At 40.1% G+C, this 17,070-nt stretch overlaps 3 protein-coding genes across 6 annotated transcripts; all 3 read left to right on the forward strand.

Moving 5' to 3' along the window:
• The first annotated feature begins 282 nt into the window (after positions 1 to 282).
• On the forward strand, positions 283 to 7,299 carry LOC102710074 (protein SEMI-ROLLED LEAF 2). Of its 2 annotated transcripts, XM_006645109.3 has the most exons (20): positions 283 to 520; positions 759 to 1,114; positions 1,249 to 1,323; positions 1,659 to 1,774; positions 1,875 to 1,989; positions 2,070 to 2,198; positions 2,527 to 2,574; positions 2,826 to 2,983; positions 3,066 to 3,262; positions 3,361 to 3,653; positions 3,742 to 3,891; positions 3,981 to 4,367; positions 4,471 to 4,620; positions 4,977 to 5,052; positions 5,304 to 5,431; positions 5,790 to 5,990; positions 6,101 to 6,238; positions 6,366 to 6,497; positions 6,571 to 6,762; positions 6,846 to 7,198. In XM_006645109.3, exons 2-20 carry the CDS (start codon positions 980 to 982, stop codon positions 6,990 to 6,992), a joined length of 2,967 nt encoding a protein of 988 aa, XP_006645172.2. In that variant the 5' UTR covers positions 283 to 520; positions 759 to 979; the 3' UTR covers positions 6,993 to 7,198. The 2 variants fall into 2 exon arrangements, with proteins under 2 accessions (XP_006645172.2, XP_040380215.1); XM_040524281.1 differs by having other exon boundaries at positions 283 to 1,114; positions 6,846 to 7,299.
• A 669-nt stretch (positions 7,300 to 7,968) lies between these two features.
• LOC102710354 lies at positions 7,969 to 10,186 on the forward strand. Of its 3 annotated transcripts, none has more exons than XM_040519825.1 (6): positions 7,969 to 7,998; positions 8,192 to 8,268; positions 8,349 to 8,642; positions 8,763 to 8,845; positions 9,313 to 9,400; positions 9,740 to 10,186. In XM_040519825.1, the coding sequence occupies exons 2-6, from the start codon at positions 8,214 to 8,216 to the stop codon at positions 9,841 to 9,843; spliced, it is 624 nt and encodes a 207-aa protein (XP_040375759.1). In that variant the 5' UTR covers positions 7,969 to 7,998; positions 8,192 to 8,213; the 3' UTR covers positions 9,844 to 10,186. The 3 variants fall into 3 exon arrangements, with proteins under 3 accessions (XP_040375759.1, XP_040375760.1, XP_015690666.2); XM_040519826.1 differs by having other exon boundaries at positions 7,993 to 8,058; XM_015835180.2 differs by lacking the exon at positions 7,969 to 7,998 and having other exon boundaries at positions 8,069 to 8,268.
• A 564-nt stretch (positions 10,187 to 10,750) lies between these two features.
• Positions 10,751 to 13,209, forward strand: LOC102710644 (patatin-like protein 2). Its single transcript, XM_006645111.3, has 6 exons — positions 10,751 to 10,952; positions 11,146 to 11,330; positions 11,546 to 11,744; positions 11,831 to 11,992; positions 12,182 to 12,484; positions 12,589 to 13,209. The coding sequence occupies exons 1-6, from the start codon at positions 10,824 to 10,826 to the stop codon at positions 12,856 to 12,858; spliced, it is 1,248 nt and encodes a 415-aa protein (XP_006645174.1). The 5' UTR covers positions 10,751 to 10,823; the 3' UTR covers positions 12,859 to 13,209.
• The last annotated feature ends 3,861 nt before the right edge of the window (positions 13,210 to 17,070 follow it).

Here is a 17,070-nt window from a genome sequence, read left to right on the forward strand (position 1 = left end):
ACAATAACAATAAATATACATAAGGTGTATTCACAAGTTATTTACTTTCAACTGTTCGATGGCCGTCTCGATGCCTGCAGCGGCCGGCCGGAGGATGGATGCCTCGTGTACCGTGCCCTACCCGTTTCTGTTGGAGGACAGGAGGGGGCAGGGAGAGGGTGAGCTGCCAGACAAGAAAAATTTCAGAACAAGGCGCCGCTTTTTTCCCCGAAAAGCCCCCCGGAAATCCCCTTTTCGCATGCCGCGGCGGCGGCGGAGCTGGAGTAAAAGCCGCGAGGAGAGGTCCCCGACGCGCTCGCATCGGGTGCCTCGTGAATATTCCGCCACCGCCGCTGCGCTGATCCAGCAGCTAGCTGCAGCGGGTTGCTACTGCCAAATTTACAGTGAGGCGACCGTTGCCTCCAACCTGCGCCCACACGCGGCGGAGAGAGAGACGGCGACCGGAGCTCTAGCTACTCGCCGCCTCGCCTGCATTTGGAGGCGATCTGAGGAGGAGGAGGACGACGACGACGTGTAAAAGGTTTGATCTTTGGGAGGAGGCTGGATTCGGGTTCGGATTTCTTGGCTGGTTCCAGTGCCGAAAGGAGAGGTTTTGCTGCGTTTTTTGGGGTGTTCGCGGCAGATTTGACCCGGGGAAACAACTGCTTTTTTTTTTTCCCTTTGTTCTCGACGCGGATTAGAGTTGGTCAAAAAAGTCCAACAAACGTGAGGGGGAGAATTCTGAGCTTCTGATGCTTTGATTTGGTTTGGATCCGAAGGGTCTTGGTTGGCTGCGTGGTAAGGGGGAGAAGGCGACCGGCTGTCCAACCCCCATCTGCTGCAAAAATTCTGCGTTGCTGGATCGAAGAGAGCTTTAGTTCTTGGAGTTAGCGCAGCAAAGAGGTAGTTGGAGTCGTCAAATTCTGCGTTGCTGCAAAAATTTGGCCTTTTTGGCCCCGCGGCTAGCAGGAGGAGGAGGAGGAGGAGGAGGAAGAAGAAGATGGGGGTGATGTCGCGGCGGGTGCTGCCCGCCTGCAGCAGCCTCTGCTACTTCTGCCCCTCGCTGCGGGCGCGCTCCCGTCAGCCCGTCAAGCGGTACAAGAAGATCATCTCAGAGATCTACCAGCTTCCACCGGTATGGTGAATCCTGTCTTGCCTGTTACATACATGGTGGCATTTTAGCCGTTTCTGATATTAGTTGTAGTTCTGCATATATTGGTGCAATGTGTGGATGGTTTGCTGATTATTGAGGATTCCATGCTGTTGTAGGATGGTGAGCCGAATGATAGGAGGATCGGAAAACTCTGCGATTATGTCTCGAGAAATCCGACGCGGATACCTAAGGTAATATAGATGTAATCTCCTCTCTGTTTTTTATTGGAATGGAATCTATTGCTTGTGTCGTTTAGATCGAAACCCAAAATTTGAATAAATTGAATGCAGCATTTCAGAAAGCAGTCTTGAATCTTGATAGGTACTGAGAGTAACCACGCAATGACTGGTTTACACTGCATTGCTTTAGTGTGAAGGTAATTTTTTGCAAGAGTACAGCTAATCCACTTTTGCTGCGGTACCGATCACTAATTGGAATGATTTTAGGCTGTTTAAGCAGGATTTACTGAGATGACTGAATTTGTGAAACCAGAACTTGCGTTTACCTTTTTTTTCTCTGTCTGCAGATCACAGAGTTCCTTGAGCAGAGGTTCTACAAAGAACTGAGACATGAGAATTTCATCTTGGCCAAAGTTGTTCCATGTATATACAGGAAACTTCTGTGTTCATGCAAGGACCATATGTAAGTGTAAAGGCTCTGTTCTCTTCTGCCACTCATGCACACAGGACAAATGTTTGTGGCTGTACTGAACGCTGTACTGAACATATTATTTTCGATTCAGACCATTGCTGGCCACTAGCACATTGAGCGTTGTTCGTACTCTTCTCGACCAGAGAATGAGTGATGATTTGCGGGTGCTGGGTTGTCTAATGCTTGTTGACTTCCTCAACGGCCAGGTTATTGACATGCAACAATTTGTGCCTACATTATTTGCTAGAAATTTGCCATCTGTTTGGTTTTAATTAGGTTTATGTAGGTTGACAGCACACATATGTTTAATCTGGAAGGCCTTATACCAAAACTTTGCCAAATTAATCAAGAACTAAGGGAAGATGACAAAGGGTTCCGTCTCCGATGTGCTGCACTTCAGGCTCTTGCTTCTATGGTAAGACAGTCTACTGAAATGGATAATGTAGTCTTATGAACAGCAAGCTAGCCAATTAGGGCTACTTTACAGTAGATTTGTCATTTGTTGCACCAGAAGCAATAATGTAGAACAAAACAAGGTATTATTGTTTTGAACTGTTATACAAATTTATGTGCTTTGCGAATATAATTTTTCTTTTGTTGGATATATTCATACTGCTTGAGAATTTCTAACAGATAATCCTATATTTGCATTACTGGTTCTTGCTAGTGATGCCATCAAACTACTTTATTGATTAGATTGAATTTTTAAATCCTAATATACTTGTCCACCACTCTGTAATCAGGTCCAATACATGGGTGACCACTCACACATTTCCATGGAGCTTGATGAAGTAAGTCCTTATCACTCTGTGTTGGAGTAGAATGTTCAGACTTAATTCTCATTAATGGTTGGCATGGTATAAGATTCTTTGGAACATAAACAGGTTCATGCCATTAATACTAAAGATACTACATCAATGAATTCTGAAATACCTCTAGCCTACTTAGTATAGGAGAAAAGTAGCATGGTAGTTTCAATTGAACTGCGCCAGAAACTCAAGTAAGGATTCTGATTTATCTCTGTATTCATTCTTGAACCCAGGTTGTCTCCGTGATAGTAAGTTGTTATGAGGTTAACCAAACTCTCTCAATAAAAGAGGTTGTCAGACTTCAGGATGACGACGACTTGGTAATCAATGGAAGTCTGAATGGATTGCCAGTATCTGGGCAAAATAGTGCCAAAGTGGCATCTGATACAATGTGAGATTTTCTGCTAAGTTAATGGCCCATTTCCATACACGTTTTGTGCCATTGTCATCTTAATGACTTAGAGTGTTAACAGGTCTGCATCTGAAAATCCAGCACATTGGGCAAGAGTTTGCTTACGTAATATGGCTAGTATCGCAAAGGAGGCAACAACAGTGCGGCGTGTTCTTGATCCTCTTTTCCGCCTTTTTGATAGCCACAACTATTGGTCTCCTGAAAATGGGATCGCATTTTCTATTCTACAAGAAATGCAGACACTGATGGACAAATCAGGTACATAATTTTTCACCCATGTAATTTCTCTCAGGTACATAATTTGGTGTCTTTAGTGTTTATAATTAGTACTCTTCTAAATCCTGTTCTCTTAACAGGGCAAAATGGCCATTTGCTTTTATCTTTTACTATAAAGCACATAGACCATAAGAGTGTTGCCAAGAAGCCTACCAAGCAAATAAGCATTCTAAAGGTTGCTTCGCTTCTTGCAAAACATGCAAAGTTGAAGGTGTCAGTGACAATAGCAAGTGCAACCAGTGACTTAATAAAGCACTTACGCAAATGTATGCATTGTGCTGTTGAAACACCAAATGCTCAAAATGATGTTGACAAGTGGAACAGTGCACTTTATGTGGCCTTGGAGGAGTGCTTGGTGCAATTAACTGAGAAGGTTTATTATCCTGTATTATTTTTTTGTTACAATTACTGCATTTTGATTTGATCAAAGACGTCTTAGAGGCTGTTAATTCATTGAATAGGTTGGTGATGTTGGGCCTGTTCTTGACATGGTGGGGGTAATGCTTGAGAATCTCTCTTGTACTGCCACCATTGCCAGAACAACAATTTCATCTGTTTTTCGCACAGTGCAAATAGCAGCTTCAATCCACAAGTCATTGTACAATCAAAAGGCAAGTTTCTAGCATCTCCATCATTGCAGGAGAAATATTTTTGCTATGGAACAACAATGCTAATTGGCAATTCCTTGTGTATATTTCAGGCCTTTCCTGAAGCTTTGTTTCACCAGCTTCTCTTAGCAATGATGCACCCAGACAAAAAGACAAGGGTTGGTTCACATCGTGTCCTATCGACCATTATTGCACCTTCACTTCTATGCCCATGGTCGGGCATAAGTTTTCCTATCCCAGTGAAGGGCAATGATTCACAGAGCATCACTCTGTTGGCTCTTTCTGCCTTTTCTTCTGAGAACATAATGGATGGAGTCCGAACCAAAAGCAGGATCCATGAACCATTGCAGAATAATGTAAAATCCGAAACTGTAGTTAGCTCTGAGAATGGATACACATATACAGAACCAAATACAAGGAATAACCCTGAGGGGAGTCCATGTCTGAACGAGTACCGTTTTACGTCATTTAAAGATGAAGTATGTACTCTAACAAGTATTCTTGTTGAACTTGGTATTTTTTGGCCTTGGTGCTTTGGGATATCTACCTGACACATTTTCTTATTCTCTTCCACTGTCGCAGAACCTTAAGTTTATGAAGCTGAACAGTAACCAACTTGTTCTCCTACTTTCATCAATTTGGAGTCAAGCACCTCTAGAAGATAACTCGCCAGCAAATTATGAAGCAATGTGCCATACCTACAATATTGCTTTGTTGTGTTCAATGACAAAAGTAAGTTACACTCAATCTAGTAGATTCTTGTTATACAATAGGCAAAAGAGTTTTGTTCACACTAGGCTATAACGTTGTTCTGCATGCCTTGAAATTATCAAAGAATGGCCAAAGGGATAAGATATTGGTTTTTGTTTCCTTTTTCTTTGGCATGGAGTATTTCATTTAAATAAACTTTTTACTCCATTTTTTTACACATGATAGATTCTTTTGCATATTTTATTGATGTAAGAAGCATGACTAACATTTTTTTAGATGTCCCTGCTAGTTTGCCTTTGATTAGTGATGCCAATTCTCCTTTGGACTTGAAGTTGCATGCTATGTTCATGAGTGTGACCATTGAATTTTCATTGCAGAGCTCTAATCATGCAGCACTGGTTCGATGTTTCCAGTTGGCCTTCTCTCTCAGGAAGATGTCCCTTAACAAAGAAAGTAAGTTTAATTGCAGTTACCTGCTCTTTATTATTTTAAATTTTGCCTTTTGACATCAAAATGGTGTTGCAAAAAAAAAAAACTGACACCAGCTAGGGTTTTTAACAAAGAGGAATATCTTTTTTTTTAATCTCAGTATCTATTTTTTAGCCATCACATCCAATTTTTCCATTCGAATCATTATATTTCATATCAATCTAGCCGTTTCATACCTGCTTGATTTACTCTTACCTTTTCTACTGTGAATAAAGATGGTTTGCAGCCATCACGTAGGAGGTGTTTGTATACAATGGCATCAGCAATGCTAATCTTCTCATCAAAAGTTGGTGATATTCCTCAGACCATTCATCTTGTGAAAGCAGCAGTTCCGGAGAAAATGGTTTGTTGATTCCCACCTTGTAAACATTTCATTCAAATGTGCATGCTCTATACTCCCTCCATGTTAAGTCGTTTTGACTTTTCCAAAGTCAACTTCTTTAAGTTTGATCAAATTTATAGAAAAACTTAGCAACATTTCTGACACAAAAAGGTATACCATCAAAATATGATTTAATGAAACTAATTTGGTGCTGTCGATGTTGCTACATTTTTCTATAAACTTAGTTAAAACATAACAAAGTTTAACTAAAAAAGTCAAAATATTTTATAATATGAAGCGGAGGGAGTATATCTAAAGTGACATATTTTCTCAATTTAGTCTGAATTCCTAATGAGATGCTTATTGATATTTTTTGTAGGTTGACCCTCATCTTTGCCTGATTGATGATACCAGACTTGTTATTACTTCACGACAATCATCTAACGGTGGGATGATCTACGGTTCTGAAGAAGATGAAAATGATGCACATAATTTTCTTTCTTCTGTAAATAAAAATGATACACAGTTAAAAGAAATTGTGATATCCCACTTCAAGGAGAAGTTTGGAAATTTATCAGAGGTAATACATTCACATTCACAATTGCATTATCAGAGCATGTCTTCTTGATGTATCTGTTCACAATAAAGAAGTTATCTGATGAGTAAGTGTTTCTTTACTGCAAATCGCAGAAGTTTAATGGTATAGAAGAGCAGCTTCTTCAAGAGTTTTCCCTGGATGATTCATTCCCTCTTGGTGCTCCACTATTCATGGAGACGCCACACTCCTGTTCAACATATGCCGAAAAGGATGACCATTGTTTTGATGAGGTTCATACTGGTCCCTTACAAATAGTTGATTTTGTGTTATTATAATACTGCTGTTGTCTCCCCACAAAAATAAATAAATAAATGCTGCTGTCTTAACCTTTTTGGTTGCATGCCTTTGTGCCTTCAGGAAGTCATTCCTTGTGAGATGGATGATGATGACGACATCGTTTTTGAACATAGTGGATCTCAGTCTGACAGGAAGACATCTGGATCTATGGCTTCATCAGATGTTCTAAACGTCAATCAACTAATAGAATCGGTACACACCATTCCTGTTTATAATAATGGCACCTGAAAATCGCTCTCTGTAAGTAATCAAACGACGTTTCCAGGTTCATGAGACAGCAAGGCAGGTTGCTAACGCCCCAGTTTCTGCCAATCTTGTACCTTACGATCAAATGAAGAGCCAATGCGAAGCCCTAGTCATGGAGAAGCAACAGAAGATGTCTGTTCTCCTGAGCTTCAAACACTCGAGGACTGATTCCCATGGCTCGACTGCAGAAAATGGACAGGAAACAAATGAGGCATGTTCATCTTGTCAGAAAAATCTTTCCATCAGTGTTCAAAATTTTGAAAATGTCACTGAAAACTCATTAACATCTTGCAGTCATCTGCTCGGTCCGAGCCTGAGATGCAATCGATGAGGAAGAATCGCATGCGACGCAGCGATTCAGCATCAAGTGAATCCGATCGGTCCTTCAGGCTGCCACCTGCAAGCCCATATGACAAGTTCATGAAAGCGGCTGGACGATAGGTTGGTGCAATGGCGCCAAAACCTGATACTAATTTCCAAGCCTCTATACAGAAACGTCTACAGATACAAGTCTTCTTCCGAGCTGTTTATTTTCGTTGTTCCTTCTATTTTTGATATTCTTCTGAGTGTAAATTTCTCGAAAAGTTGTACAAATTTCTGTTACTGTTGTAGAGAGACCCAAGGTAATAAAAGTATAGGCTTTTGTGAAATTGATGGATGAATCTGTATTATATGTCCAGAGAATGCATCAAAATTTTGCTTTGAAGTTCAGCAAAATGTAAAATGTGTCTACACTTTATTTCTGTCACTCAGACATCGCTTGGCCGTGTGTTGGCATGATACCTCAGGCTGCATCTTTTCCAATCGTGTATCCATATTTTTTCGCTTCGGCTTATTTTTAACATAAAATTTAATTTTTTAACCTTAAATTTAAAGTTGATTTTAAGGTTTTACTTAATATTATTTTTAAGTTTTGATTTTAGATCGTCAAAAATACATATATAAAATTTATTAACAAATTATTTTTCATTTACAAATATGCCGTTTGGATTTTTCAACCAAACAATCACCCTGTGGATTATTATGGACAGAACCTGAACTGTGTGTTTTGTAAAAAGAATTATATAAAAGTAACCTTCTGAATATTGTTATAGCTAGTAGTAAATCATTCGTTTATACCTTAGATAACTGAAAATATTAGATAATAATCATTCACTGTATACCACCTCTGTTTTATAACATAAGATGTTTGACTTTTTTATTCTAACGTTTGATCATTCATCTTATTCAAAAATTGAGTACAAATATAAAAAATGATAAGTTACGCTTAAAGTTTCTTTTGATAATAAAGTAAGTCACAAGTAAAATAAATAATTTTTTTATAATTTTTTTAAGTAAAACAAATGGTAACTTAAAAAATTAAACATCTTAATATACGGAGGGAGTACCGCTGATCACCTCAGATTGAAGCCTTCTCTTCACTCATTCCAGCGGTTTCCTCCTCCGGGTAAGCAGTGATACCCCCAAACCTCCAAAGATTCAACTTTCCCTCGGATCTTGCGGTTTGGTGAATTTCGCGATGCCCTCGCATTTACTCAACTTTTTAACCTGCCGGTTTCGTTCGGATTTATGCAACGTTTGCTAGTAAAAAAAAATGCTGCAAGAATCGCTGAAACTCCTCGGGTTGTTTGGGTGAATAGGTTCTCCTGCCTTCGTTCCAGCATGGCTTCGCGAGCTCCAATCGCCATCCAAGACGAGAACTTGCCGATCTTCCGCGGTCATTATCCTGCTCCTACCATCCTCTGAATCCGCTTCTTGTTCTTGCGCGTGCTGATTTCTTGCTCTTTGACACGAAAGGGATTGGCGGCAAGAAGGCCGGGGCCGCGGCCGCGGCGAGGGCGGTGGGGCGGCAGGAGCGCAAAGCCCTCGGGGACCTCAGCAAAGCACGGAAGGCTCCGCCGGCAAGCGCGGGAGGGAGAGCCGCCGCCGCCGCCGCGGCGGCAGCCAGTGGATCCAAGAATCTGGTTAAGCCGAGCTATCTGAGCGACGAGGAGTGGATGAAATGCTGCGAGTGGGCGAAGGACGGGATTGAAGCTGCCAGTTTCACGGGCAATGATATGCAGAAACTGCTCAGTGATAAGCGAGAAGAGCGTAAGTTTTTTTTAAAAACTCTTCTTAACCTCAATTGTGATAAGATTTCACCTCAACTGTGTGCATAATCCTTACAAATGGGATGCCTTTTTTGGTGTTATTGTGGAATCCGTGATTCAGGTATACGGAAGAAGGTGGAGAAGGCAATGCGAACCATGAAACTCTCCATGGACAATCTTTATGACATTGATGTGCATTCAGAGGTAGAGTATAATGTAGCTCAATAGTGTTGTGAAACGTAATCGGTGCACCTGATGGATGTGACACAATTAACAAGACTAATGTCTTTAAGTATCTTAAGGTTGGGGTAAAAGTCAGTAAACAAGGAATTAATCGTTGAAACTTGAAAACATTTGAATTGTTGCCACCACTGATTTTAAGCATTTCTCTCTGACTAGCCGATATCTTAGCACAGTGTTCTGGAATTGGATTAAGGGTTACAGTGGCTTACTGTTTCTATCCTCGCCTACCACTTTGTGACTCTTATGAGATGGATTATTTATGCGTAGTAATAGTGATATGCAGAAAGCTGAACTTGTTATGTTAATGGGTAGGAATTGTGATGTGTACAAGCTGAACTTGTTCTGTTAATGCCATGAGCCCATGATAATGTATAGTACTATGCATTTGTGTACTTTCAGTTGATAATTGCACTATTTTTATATTTCAGGCATGCATGGTGGATCCTGAAGATAAAACAAAATTGGATCTTGACACAGAATTTCTTCCTCCAAAGCCATACTTAAGCTCAAGACTAGGTTCTCCTCCTTCCCTTCTTCTGCACCTCTTACATGCACTGCCACATGCATATCCGTCGCTGGCAATTTACTAAACTAGAGGGTTTTCTAGTAACCTTCTATAAATCAATTGAACCACAGAATTCAGATTCATCAATCCAGGGCCTTCTTTCTTCTTCAAAGAGAACAAGCCACTGCTATAAACTTTATGCAAACTGCTCTCCTCTCTTCTAGGAGGCCTTGTGACTGACTAAGTTTATTTATATTAGAAAGTTGCTTGGGACGTTCAACATATGCTGGTGCATGCAAAATCTTTATGTTTTGGGTAACTGCTGAAACAGACCTATTATTTTCTTACAGGTGAACACGAGGCCAATTATGTCCTTTCTGACATGGAATTTGAACATGAAACTTTTGCTAATTGCAATTTAGACCTGAAGCTTAAGGATGAATACGGAACATAGTTCCCTGAGGTCTCCTACTCTCGAAGTACAGTGTACTGGGAATCTAGGATCATGTTCAACTCTTGTACCTCTAGTTGTATTGCATCTTTTTCTGTTCGTGGTGTGCCCATTCTCTTAACCAATCCAACTATTCTGGGCAGCCATGCAATTATTTCAGAAATTTTGCCATGTGCTAGACTGCTAGTCTACCTTCTTGTAGAGTGTAATGCTATCTTGTAGTTATTCCCACTCATGTTTTCTGGGGACACCAATGTTGAAGTGATAACTTGGCTTAACCTCATGTTATGCTGTCCATGTCATTTTAATTGCAAATGCTTTTATATGCTGCTTCTTTCCACCTCAAGTGAAACAATTGTAGCCATAAAATGGCAACCAGGTTTACTCATGCAAATGTAGTGCTTTTGGCCCCTCATGATGCATGAAGGGTGTGACTGTTCAAATTTCAATTGTCTTCCTTTTCCCCTACTACATACAAAATTAAATATAGAAAGTTAAAAGTTTCAATAAAGTGGCAAGTCTAGAGTACTAAAGAACAGAGTGGGATAGTACCAGAATGTGTGAATGTTTACTTGGATTGTCGGTTACAGTTTGGGTTTAACATGACTTGCAGGACATAAAAGTGTGTGATCACATGGGTTGTTAACTAGAGCCAAAATTACAATATAAAAGTGGTGTTTTAAAGGTGACAAAACATGTAGGTGGTCAATGATATCTGAATTTCATATCTTACTGGACCATTGGAAGAAGATGCATACAATGCACGGACAAGATTAGATAAGTTTGCCAGCAGTTTGGCAGATGTTGAATGCTTGAGTGTGAAGTATGTACAAACATTCCTTGTGGTACAAAGTTAACATTTATTTGTTTTCATCCTGAGTTATTTTTTGCCTCATCACCTATAAATAGCTCTCCTTTGTCGAGAAACACTACCAGAGATAGAAATTTGCAAGTGATCAAGAGCTGACTTGCTTGCCTTTGCCATGGAGAAGAATTCTGCATGCCTACCACCAAGCAAGGGAAACATGATCACAATTCTAAGTATTGATGGAGGTGGGGTGAAGGGTATCATCCCGGCTGTTATGCTGTTATTCCTTGAATCTAAACTTCAGGTCAATCCTATATTTCTTGATTTCTATCTCATGTACAATCGCTATCCTTTCAGTCAAAGTAACTTCTTCTCACCTTGAAATTTTGATCTGACCTTTCACCAACATGAGTCCTTTGTCTCTTTGACTAACATTATCTCTGCTCATGTCTGCCAGTACCTTACTTGTTGCCTGTTGTTTTGTTTTGCTCTTCTAGGAGCTTGATGGGAAGGATGCTCGGATTGCAAATTACTTTGATGTCATCGCCGGCACAAGCACAGGTGGGCTTATTGCAGGAATGCTAGCAGCTCCATCACCGGGCAATGCCAAGCAACCGTGCTGTGAGGCTAAGGATATTGTCCCGTTTTACCTCAAGCATTCCCCCTACATCTTCCCGCACATGTAAGTATGTATTACAGGCTTCAGTTAATACTATAATAAGCTTTGTAAATTGAAATTACATATTTGTGTATTTCCATCTGAGGTCAGTAGAGAAGCCATGACTGTATTTAAGTGTTTATAGTAAGTCAATTTGAGTTGAAGTATTCTCTTGTTGATTGATTTTTAAGTAGCTATGAAATACAAAAGGTATCTTGTCAAATGTATTTTGCAACCAGGACTGGAACTTTTGGTTGGTTCTTCAACATCTTGGGCATCATAAAGATGGTCATTGGACCAAAGTATGATGGAAAATACCTGCACAAACTAATCAATGATCTTCTTGGCGACACAAGGATGAAAGAAACATTGACAAATGTTGTGATTCCCACTTTTGATGTGAAGTGTGTAAAGCCAATAATATTCAGCACATTCAAGGTTCCTTCTGTGAACTTAGTGTATCATGCCACATTATGATTCTTTTTAGGGGTGAAGGGTGAACTAATTTATCTACTATGATCCAGGCGAGACATAAGCCCTTAAAAAATGCTCGTCTTGCTGATGTATGTATTGGTACATCTGCGGCACCAACCTTTCTCCCTGCACACTATTTTGAAACCGTGGATCGCACTGGTGCATCACAAAGCTTCAACATTATTGATGGTGGCATGGCAGCAAACAATCCAGTATGTTTTTTCTTTGGCATTTTTTTGAAGTTAACTTCTGTTAGGTTTAAATTTCCATGTGCACTATACTTAATGCAATATGTTTTTTCCCATTATGTTTTGCGCACACTTAACATCAACCTCTAGTGCCAAACTGGACGCGATAATATTTAAGATGCAAACTTGTCTTGAGGTACTATAATTTGACAGACTTTGGTGGCCATGGGTGAGATAACAAAGCAGATCAAGCGGAAGAGCGAGGAGTTCCCTGAAACCGAGCCCTTGGATTACCGCAAGTATCTGGTGATATCATTGGGTACTGGTCTGCCAGAGAATGATATCATGTTTGATGCAAGAAATGTTGCCAAATGGGGCGTTTTTCGATGGATAGGTGGAGAAGATACAATGCCTTTGCTCAATATGTTCTTCCATGCCAGCTCAGATATGGCTGACACACTTGTTGCAGACCTCTTCAGTGCAATTGGATGTTCACACCAACTACTGCGCGTCCAGGTACATGATCCATGCTTTTTACAGTCTAGTGTCATGGGTTCAAGGCCCATTATTTATTTGTTGTGTGCTAAAAATTGTAATAAAAACTTCTATATTTTGTTCAGGATCACAACATCCCAATAGGGGCAATATCTAATGACCTCTCAACGGAGGATCATCTTCAACAGTTGGTTAAGATAGGAGAAAATCTTCTCAACAAGCCACTAAGCAAGGAAGAGTGTGAGAAAAACAACATTGAGCCATTGCCAAACCTTCATGGCCATGTGACCTATGCAGACATGCTCACACGGTTTGCAAAGCTACTTTCTGAGGAGAGAAAGCTAAGGATGCAGAACATGAAGCTGGATGCTGGTCCTAGCACACGTGAAACGTGAGATGTTTTGAACAGATGTCTCACACTTGAGATAGCTATTTCTATCTGAAGTGTGAAACATTGTGTGGTAGTGCCTTTATTTTCATCAAGAACAGTAGTTGGACAAGTTTGTACAATCTGTGTGTGCTGTGTGTTACCTGTTCGAACTCTAAAATATATAGGGCTATGGGTCTGTTTGGCACGGCTCTAGCTCCACCCGAAAAGGGAGGGAAGAACCGGAGAAGGCTATAGTGTTCTGAAAGAATAAACTAGATGAGTGGAGCTGGATTCAGATCACTCCATACCTCCACTCCGGTCTCCGCTTTAGGAGTGAGATTTTACGAGCCCTGCCAAAAAATGATGAATAAATGAAGACTGTATTTGCATATACCGTGTGTTATCATGCGTGTGATTTCAGCAATCTAGAGGATGATTGTTTGGTTTTTCCATAAAAAAAATAAATGATATATTTACAAGTGAAAAATAATTTATTATATATATATATATTTTTATTGATATAAAAGTCAAAGCTAGTAAATAAGCATAAGCGAAAGACAGGGATATAATATCATTTTCGCTTAACAGTCATCAGTGGCTGTTTCAGTTAGCAGAGTATAATAACTGATCCCTACATAATTCTGTTGATGCAGGACTAGGTATCCAGCTCAACCAATCATTGCTTCCTGCTTCCTTTCTAATTAAACTCACAAGAAAATACTTTCCCCCTTTGTTTATTCTTAGTACCGTTAATTAGAAGCTTCCACATCAATGTGGCTAGCTCAGTAGCTCCTGGGTACATCCACCACACTACACCTTTTCAGAACACACAGTCATGGCTTGGATAATTAAGTATACTGCTGTCAGTTAAGCTAGTATGACTAATTAACTAACCCTGATGTGATTGGCAACTACTGAAAGGTATGCCAAATATATATCATCATCAATCTATATAGCAGTTTCAACACTGTTCTTGCCTTCTTGGGCTCAGCTAATCCCATATTCTTCTCCCTGCACAGCACCAAATATACATGATGAGTGCATTAATTAGCACAAATCTTTGAAACGAATGGAGTGTTTAGGTAGACAGAGGGACGGACAGCCAGTCTGTTTGAGCCAGTTTTGTGCCGGCCCATCGCTATAATTCTTGTCGTTAGAGATATCACTTGGCTTGCACGTCAGAGATGAGATGATCGATATCCCGCATGTGCTCTTGGCTGTATGAATATGATCTCACCATCGAACAGTTAATACCTGACTTGACCTGCACCAACCTTAGTTTTTCAGTTCAGAAAACAAGTACCAACTGTTAGCTCAAAACAGTATTAACTATAATGAGATTTTAGTGAAGAGAAAGAGTTTCTTTTTAATCTCTTATGATAGTTGAAAAGTCACAGTTTCTTTGTTATGCTATGCAATAAATTTTTTTTATTAGGATTAATCCGTTGAAGCTCTTGTCTACTGTGTTTTTTTATTTCTGGATCTAACGGAAAGCTTGCAGAATAATCGTTCATTTTTAAGTTCAATTGGGCTAAACGAAAACAAATTTATTAGGGATTTAGGGTGGCTGGTTTTGGATTTGGAGACAAGAAGATAAAATACTACTGCTAATGAAACTGGCCAACGGCTTGTAGTCCATTTGCTGCTTAAATTATAATCTCGAGACCCACTTCAACAGCATGCATGCATGATTGACTAAGTGATGACTAGTGCTATTAGTAGCATCATTTCCTGATTATCTTCAGGATTAGTATACTAGTTGCCTAGAACTGCGTATATGCATGGATGCGGCGCTGCGGCGGCTATCTCTGTGATTAGCAACTGAGAATTAAGAAATCAGGGGTGTCATGAGTGTGACATGAAGTTTTAAATGGAGTTTAAGCTGGTAGGTTAGTAGCAAATTAGATTTGGGACTCATGACACAATTGTCTGCATTATTCAGACTAACTCTGCTATGAAACCTGCTTCTAGATTGGACGATGAAGACCTGAAATATTCATCAAACTTTGCTGATTTTTTTGAAACTAAATGAAATTTGAAACCTCCTCATTATTGGCACTAGCTACTAGTATCAGCACTATATGTTGGCTGTTGACCGTGTAGCCGCATATTGATCAGCAACCTGCCGATCATCGATGAACTTAAACTAATTAATTAGCAGCCCTAAAGTAGGGAATAATGCATGGCATCTTTATGGAAGTAATGATGATTAGTGCCCATCTGTGATAATGGTCATCACCAGTTCATGCCACCTTTCAGCCTTCAACTGTACACTTCTGTATTCGTGAAAAAACACTGTGCACTTCTATTTGAAGTGAGGTTCAGAAGCTAGCTAACAGCAATTGAAGCAGACATAATTGAAGGCTAATACATGGACATGCAAAATCGTACACGACGAACACTACAAGAACCACAGCAAGTGATGTCCATCGGTGCAATTAACCCAATCAAGAACAGATCAATCGTAATTAAGAATCATTCCTCTGTATATCCTGCACTTGACAGCGACTTCATAGTACACATACATATACAGAATACAGGTTACCTACATCAATCAATTGATCTCTCACTCTCTGCATGATTTCTCTCACCCTCACACTTACTGATACACACATCTACGTGTGATGAACAGTGAAAGTTTAATTAACACAAATACTGAAAGATGCACACAAGTTCAGAGATTTGTGTGGCAGAAATCTCTGAACAGCTGCATGCATGGAAGTATCCATCACACATTTGATCTGATCTTGTGTGGTACAAAAGAGGTTAGTGGCCAAGAAAAATCAGGTGCCATTTTCTGCCGACATATCTTCCAAATTTGAATTGGCAGCTAGATAGTGCTGAAACTTTTCATCTGGTCTTGCGGTTAATCCATCCAAAATTTATTGTGAACACCAAGACATGCACAAGTCGACATCCATGGCAGACATCACTAGATATATATTGTAATATTGTTCATCGAATCAAAAACAAAAGGTTAGAATCACCAAAGAAACTTTATTTGACTCTAGCTAGTGATATATGTAGTGGCTGTGGTGGTCCAATAAAGAATCTTTTGGAGGTAGAAAAAAAAGGGGGTGAAGAGTAGTTTAGTGTAGTGACCCGTTTAGCTTAAAAGTTTTCATATATAAAATGGAATGGCTTTTGGCCACAAAAAAGGGGGGTTTGTGGGGTCAGACCCACACTAGCCGGTTTATGCGTGGCTCAAATCAACTGTGCTTTGGATTACAGGATTAATTGCAGCTGGTTTTTTGATAATGATCGTGACTTGCAAGTGTGCATGGCACTATGGTTGGATCGGTTTTGCTTCGTCTTGAAAAGTGATGAAAAATGGGTTTCTTACTATGGCAGCTTCTATCCAACTGGCGAGAAATGGATTAATTAAGATGATGTCACTTGGTTTGCTTGCCAAATATATAGAGATTAAATATTATTAAAATGATGGATGGATATAGGTTAAATATTATTTAAAAAAAATAGAAACTACGAAATGACATAAAGTTCTAAAATACATAGATGTGATACACACGTGTATTAGGTTTGATGACTAGAAATTAACCTATTCCGTTGGAACGGATACCGTTCTTTTAGTATTTCTACAAAAATAATGGTACGAAGAATGATGATCTAGCATGTTGAGATTTAATTCAATTAAATTCATGCATTTATCCTGCTAATCGGCAGCTGGCCAGAGCTAGCAGCTAGCGAGTGAGGTTGACGTGGATCAAGAGAGTGGCCACGAATCGGTCGAGCCCCACGCGGGCACGCCACGTCGGAGGAAGGATCCCGCCGTTCGCGTGGGCCCCACAGCGCCACGTGGACGCATGCAAAGCTGCCTGCGTCAGCATCGTCGTCGTCGTCGGTGGTCAGACGGCCGCACCGGTCGCGAGGGGACGCCGGCGTTCGCCGCTCCTCCGCCACAAGCTCTCCCCGGCCAGCCGGCCGCGAGCTTATCCATCCACGTAGGCAGGGCAGGCCCCCACCGCCTCTCCCCGTGGGCCCCAACGTAGTCCACGTATGAATATCAGTTTTGTAAAAAAATATATATAGTTCATATAATAATCGTCCCAGCACCAATTTAGTGTGATTCAAAGAACAAACTTGACTTAGCTCGCTAGGTAAATACTAGGTGCATTGCTATGGATAAAAATATATTTAATATATTTTAAAATAAATAAATAAGACATATTTTCCAAAAAAAATTAGTATCGACCTTTTATTATATATAATTTGTTTA

The sequence above is a fragment of the Oryza brachyantha genome, chromosome 1 (assembly GCF_000231095.2).
Source record: "Oryza brachyantha chromosome 1, ObraRS2, whole genome shotgun sequence".
NCBI lineage: Eukaryota > Viridiplantae > Streptophyta > Magnoliopsida > Poales > Poaceae > Oryza > Oryza brachyantha.

Coding starts and splice junctions, on each gene's coding strand:
- LOC102710354 (XM_015835180.2), top strand. CDS start 8,121: ATGCAACGTTTGCTAGTAAAAAAAAATGCTGCAAGAATCGCTGAAACT. Junction 8,269..8,348: donor GAACTTGCCGATCTTCCGCG/GTCATTATCCTG, acceptor TTGACACGAAAG/GGATTGGCGGCAAGAAGGCC. Junction 8,846..9,312: donor ACATTGATGTGCATTCAGAG/GTAGAGTATAAT, acceptor TTTATATTTCAG/GCATGCATGGTGGATCCTGA.
- LOC102710074 (XM_040524281.1), top strand. CDS start 980: ATGGGGGTGATGTCGCGGCGGGTGCTGCCCGCCTGCAGCAGCCTCTGC. Junction 5,053..5,303: donor GATGTCCCTTAACAAAGAAA/GTAAGTTTAATT, acceptor CTGTGAATAAAG/ATGGTTTGCAGCCATCACGT. Junction 6,763..6,845: donor ATGGACAGGAAACAAATGAG/GCATGTTCATCT, acceptor AACATCTTGCAG/TCATCTGCTCGGTCCGAGCC.
- LOC102710644 (XM_006645111.3), top strand. CDS start 10,824: ATGGAGAAGAATTCTGCATGCCTACCACCAAGCAAGGGAAACATGATC. Junction 10,953..11,145: donor TCCTTGAATCTAAACTTCAG/GTCAATCCTATA, acceptor TTGCTCTTCTAG/GAGCTTGATGGGAAGGATGC. Junction 11,745..11,830: donor TAATATTCAGCACATTCAAG/GTTCCTTCTGTG, acceptor ACTATGATCCAG/GCGAGACATAAGCCCTTAAA.